This window comes from Sinocyclocheilus rhinocerous, unplaced genomic scaffold (assembly GCF_001515625.1).
Source record: "Sinocyclocheilus rhinocerous isolate Xijiao unplaced genomic scaffold, SAMN03320098_v1.1 scaffold3119, whole genome shotgun sequence".
Classification (NCBI taxonomy): Eukaryota; Metazoa; Chordata; class Actinopteri; order Cypriniformes; family Cyprinidae; genus Sinocyclocheilus; species Sinocyclocheilus rhinocerous.
Window position 1 is genome coordinate 189,545 of NW_015632029.1, and position 5,710 is coordinate 195,254.

General features: G+C 44.2%; 1 protein-coding gene across 2 annotated transcripts in view; it reads right to left on the reverse strand.

The window, feature by feature from the left end:
• The window catches only part of LOC107742077 (phosphofurin acidic cluster sorting protein 1), a 49,392-nt gene that overhangs the window by 20,762 nt on the left and 22,920 nt on the right, over nucleotides 1-5,710 (reverse strand). For both annotated transcript variants that reach the window (XM_016554939.1, XM_016554938.1), the window contains exons 3-7: nucleotides 3,279-3,368; nucleotides 2,810-2,935; nucleotides 1,898-2,060; nucleotides 1,527-1,618; nucleotides 1,202-1,282 (exon numbers count right to left, since the gene is read on the reverse strand). In XM_016554939.1, the coding sequence (XP_016410425.1) occupies nucleotides 1,202-1,282; nucleotides 1,527-1,618; nucleotides 1,898-2,060; nucleotides 2,810-2,935; nucleotides 3,279-3,368 (552 nt within the window). The remainder of the gene's footprint in view (nucleotides 1-1,201; nucleotides 1,283-1,526; nucleotides 1,619-1,897; nucleotides 2,061-2,809; nucleotides 2,936-3,278; nucleotides 3,369-5,710) is intronic.

Below are 5,710 nucleotides of genomic sequence, written 5' to 3' on the forward strand. Positions count from 1 at the left end.
TATGTATCAGCCTGTCACAAACTAAGACTGTCAGCCAGTGGACAAAACTGAAGCAAGAGCATTTCTTACATATTGTACTGTTGTGCCATTTTTTTTTCTTTTTTAAACAATGTCTTAACTATTTTTCTTGTTTGTGGAAAAAAAGAAAGTATACATGTACTTATTTAGTTAATTATTTTACAGATCCATTCTTGTTTTGTTTATGTATTATATAATCGTTATTTTTTTATTTATGTAATGGACAATGCTTTGGCAATACTGTGCAAGTCATGCCAATAAAGCTAATTTGAATTTGAATTTGAGACAGACAAGTCGGACAGACAGATGGACAGACAGAGCGACAGACAAGTCAGACAGACAGACAGACAGACAGAGCGACAGACAGACAGACAGACAAGTTGGACAGACAGATGGACAGACAGAGCGACAGACAAGTCAGACAGACAGAGCGACAGACAGACAGACAGACAGACAAGTTGGACAGACAGACGGACAGACAGAGAGACAGAGAGACAGACGGACAGACAGAGAGACAGACAAACAGACAGAGAGACAGACAAGTCCGACAGACAGAGCGGCAGACAGAAAGACAGACAGACAGAGAGACAGATAGACAAGTCAGACAGACAGACAGACGGACGGACGGACGGACGGACGGACGGACAGACAGACAGACAGAGAGACAGACAAGTCAGACAGACAGACAGAAAAACAGACAGACAAGTCAGACAGACTGACAGAGCGACAGACAGACAGATGGACAGACAGAGCGACAGACAAAAAGACAGACAGACAAGTCGGACAGACAGACAGACAGACAGAGCGACAGACAGACAGACAGACAGAGCGACAGACAGACAGACAGACAGAGCGACAGACAGACAGACAGACAGAGCGACAGACAGACAGACAGACAGAGCGACAGACAGACAGACAGACAGAGCGACAGACAGACAGACAGACAGAGCGACAGACAGACAGACAGACAGAGCGACAGACAGACAGACAGACAGAGCGACAGACAGACAGACAAGTTGGACAGACAGATGGACAGACAGAGCGACAAACAGAAAGACAGACAGACAGACAGACAGACGGAAAGACAGAGAGACAGACAGAAAGAGAGACAGAAAGACAGACAGAGAGACAGAAAAGTCGGACAGACAGACAGACGGACAGGCAGAAAGACAGTGCTCCTCACTCGTGTCAATGAGACAGATCTAATCATTTTCCGTCTGGGTTTTTTTGGCTTTCGTATGTCGTCATCTTCATCATACAAATCCTACAACACAGAAAGTGGAAATCAGAATCAGAATGAGATTTATTGAGAAGCATGATTACACACACACACTACAAATCCAACTTGTTTTTTTTTATGTACAGAATAATCCATCAGATACAATTATGCAAGGGAATGTAAATAAGAAAGTGTAGGTTGTGTTAATGGCATGTAAGCATATATTGTGTGTTGCATATGTTTGTTTTATTTTATGAATCAACGTAAATCAGTCTTTAGTCCGTCTCACCTGTGCGTGTCCAGCATCATCACTGCCCTCCTGCCCTGATGAATAACTGTCATCATCATCCTCTGAGTAATTATCCATGTCAGGAGAACGATCTGAGAAACACACACAGGTCAAAGGTCACACACCTGTAACTCGACCCTCAGTGCGCACCAGACATGAACGATGAACACGGTGTTCTGATCCGGACGTCTGACGTCGTGTGATATTAATAGAGTGTCAGATCAGCACATCGCAGTCAGTGTGTGTGTGCGTGTGCGAGTGTGTGTGTGAGTGTGTGTGTGTGTGTGTCCCCACTTTTCACAAAAACAAACCTGTGTGTGTGTGTGTGTGTGAGAGAGTGTGAGTGTGTGTGTGTGTGTGTGTATCTGTACCCGAGGCTTTGGTCTTGGCTCCCGTCTGGCCGTTGCCGTACTCGTGGTCGATGGGTTGACTGGAGAGTGAGAACACGCTAATCTCAGCCACGCGTGTCGGCGCGTCCTTCATGTTGCTATGGAGACCCAGAATTTGGCCTCCGTCTGTAGGATGCTGCAACACCTGATCAAACACCTGCTGTCAGTCACTGAACAACCAACATCCCAAACTCATGTCAGCTCCATTCATTCGATCTGATTTGGTTTATTGCACCATTTCAAAATATATAGAAAATACAATTCATATCCAATGCTGGAAGAGCCAGAAAACCTTTTTATCTAAAAACTGAACAATATTATATTTTCACAAAAATATAGAGAAAACTGCATTACCATATTACAGAAAATAATATAACTACATCAAATTAAAGGATTAGTTCACTTCCAGAATAAAAATGTCCTGATCATTTACTCTCCCTCATGTCACCCGAGATGCTCATGTCTTTCTGTCTTCAGTCGCAAAGAAATGAAGGTTTTTGAGGAAGACATTCCAGGGTTTTTCTCCATATAATGGACTTCAATGGGGACCAACGGACTGAAGGTCAAAGCACAGTTTCAGAGCAGCTTCAAAGAGCTCTACAGGATCCCAGCCGAGGAATAAGGCTCTTTTCTAGCCGTTGGTCCCCATTGCAGTGAAAGTGTGAGCCTCCAGACAGCAGCGCAGACAGACTGAAGCTCTCCATTTCATACGATAAAAACACTGACAGACAATCACAACCCATCTGACCTCTGAGCTCAAGTATTTAAAGCGGCAGACCACAAACTGCAGCATGCTTTTAATCAACAGAATATTATCGTCCTCTGGTGTGATCGCTAATATAGTTGTTGTTATGATTATTGTTTTTGGTGTGAACGGGGTTTAACAGCTTTTACCTCGGCCATGTTAATGACTCCGAGCGCGAGCGTCTTGTAGCCCAGAATGGTTCTGTTTTTGTAGCGTTTTCTTCTCTGCAGCATTATCTGCAAGCGGTTGGCGTCTCTCTTCAGGAAGTGAGGATACTGTCACGACACGACAGGACAGAAACACGTCAGAGGAACATCAGACATTACGGCTGCATCGCTGCTACTCGCACAAACACTTTCTTTCTTCTGGAAAAGAAGATATTTTGAAGAACGTTTAGAAGCAAACAACATTGGACCCCACTGACTTTCATTAAATGGACCAAAACCACATCTTCTTTTGTTTTGAGTGTGAATGACGTGGGAAAGTAAATGATGACCGGCTGATCATTAATGGGGGAATCTGTGGGTTTTGCTGCAGAATAACGTCACTGATGAATCATTCACTGAATCAAGAGAGTCAGGGAGTCATTTTGACTGGAGTTGGTTCGTCACGCCGTACCTGCAGAGAGAAGGTGAGCTCCAGCTCCGTCTCCATCAGGCCGCTGGGAGGAAGGACGTACTCGTTAGAGCGCAGCACTCGTTTGGAGCCCTGCACACACACACACACACACACACACACACACACACACACTCATGTAAATATACACTGCAATTCAAAAGTTTGGGGTCTGTAGGATTTGTAATGTTTTTTAATGAAGTCTCTTCTGCTCATCAAGGCTGCATTTATTTGATCAGAAATACAGAAAAAACAGTAAAATTGTGAAATATTATTGCAATTTAAAATAATGTTTTCTTATTTTAATATACTTTAAAATATAATTTATTTCTGTGATCAAAGCTGAATTTTCAGCATCATTACTCCAGTCTTCAGTGTCACATGATCCTTCAGAAATCATTCTAATATGCTGATTTATTATCAACATTTATTTAAAATATAAATCTTTTGTAACATTATACACTACCGTTCAAAAGTTTGGGGTCAGCAGATTTTTTTTTCTTTCTTGCTTTTATTCAGCAAGGATGTGTTAAATTGATAAAAAGTGATAATAAAGACTTATATTGTTAGAAAATATAGAAATAGAAAATAAATAGGAAAGGCGTACAGACGAAGCCTCGGCCACGTCTGTACCATGGCATCCAGTCCGAGAGGAGCAGGATGAGTCAGAGAGAACCAGAGAGAACCAGAGAGTCGCAAACAGGTCCACCTGAGCCTGGCCAAAAACTCTCTATATCTGCTTCACCACCTCGGGGTGAAGCCTCCATTCCCCGGGCCTCGGCCCCTGCCTCGACAGGATGTCTGCTCCCATATTGAGATGCCCAGGAATATGAGCTACTCTCAGCGAGAGGAGTTTCTCCTGGGACCACACAAGGATCTGGTGCTCCAGCCTGTAAAGGGGGCACGAACGCAGACCTCCCTGGTGGTTGATGTAAGAGACCACTGCTGTGTTGTCGGTGCGCACCAACACATGGCGATCTCTTAGGTCCGGGAGGAAGTGTTTCAATGCTAGAAACATGGCCAGCATCTCCAGGCAGTTGATGTGCCACGTCAGATGGCGACCGCTCCACAGACCGCCCAAACCGATGAGGGACGCATCCGTCGCTAGCATTACACAGCGACAAGGAGCTCCCAGCACCAGGCCCTGAGACAAGAACCAAGGTTTCCGCCACATGTCTAAGGCACGTAGGCATCGCCGCGTTGGTCTTGAGCCACCACTGTAGGGTTCTCATGTACAGCAGGCCAAAAGGTATCACGTTGGACGCAGCTGCCATCAGACCCAGCAGTCTCTGAAACTGCTTGATAGTGAGTGACCGGTCTTCTCTCACTCTCGAGACTGCCATGAGGATCGACTTAATCTGAGCAGGAGACAAACGTGCCTGCATCGTGGTCGAATCCCACACCACGCCCAGATAAGTGGTCCTCTGTAATGGAGAAAGCACACTTTTCTTGGTGTTTAGTCTTAACCCCAGCAGTGTTAATTTCGTCAACGAAGACGACGATGAAAAATATTCATTAACAAACCTTTTTTCTTTGACTAAGATGAGACGTTGACGAGCTAAAACGAATATCTGATGATAAAAACTATGACGAAATTTATGCCGCGTCTTCGTTAAGAAGACGAGACGGGACTATAATGTTATTTGAGGACTACCGGACATTCAAAATACATCCTATAGGTTACTGTCTTGTCCTTCAAAATGTGCGTCCCTGTCATTGGATTGCAGTCGGATAAGGGGCGTTTGCATATATAGTCTCAGTATGGCAGCCGACGGGACTATAATGTTATTTGCGGACTACCGGACATTCAAAATACATCCTATAGGCTACTGTCTTGTCCTTCAAAATGTGCGTCCCTGTCATTGGATTGCAGTCGGATAAGGGGCGTTTGCATATATAGTCTCAGTATGGTAGCCGCAGTAGATAGATAGGCTACCAAAACGCACACTAGCGATCTGAAACAATGGCCTCAGCACCGAAGGGGTAGGGATAAGGTGACCAGACGTCCCGTTTTTCCCGGAAGTCACAATTCGTTGTCGATTAACTTAAAGTTAGTGAAGGGGGGATAGGCGGAATCGCGCTGATAGAAGTGTTCTCTCTCGCGCACGCTCCACTTCTTCAGTTCTCATATACAGCGCGCGATCAGTTCTCAGTGCTCAAATACACACACAGCAGTCCAAATGTCTATCGTGTAGAGTATCTCACGTAAATACAGTCGGTTATGGATTAAGTGAACGTAAACAGGTGGGTGAAAACTGAACGTGTGTCAGTATTACATGCATGCCTTCAGTCTTAAAGGGACAGCATTCCTAATTAAGTACCTGTCCGTGTCATTAATGTTAACCAACAAAAGATGTTAAATAAATATGTTAAGTAAACCTACTGTATCTGAAAAATGAGTTTAATTTGTATCTCTATCGTATTTGTCTTATTGT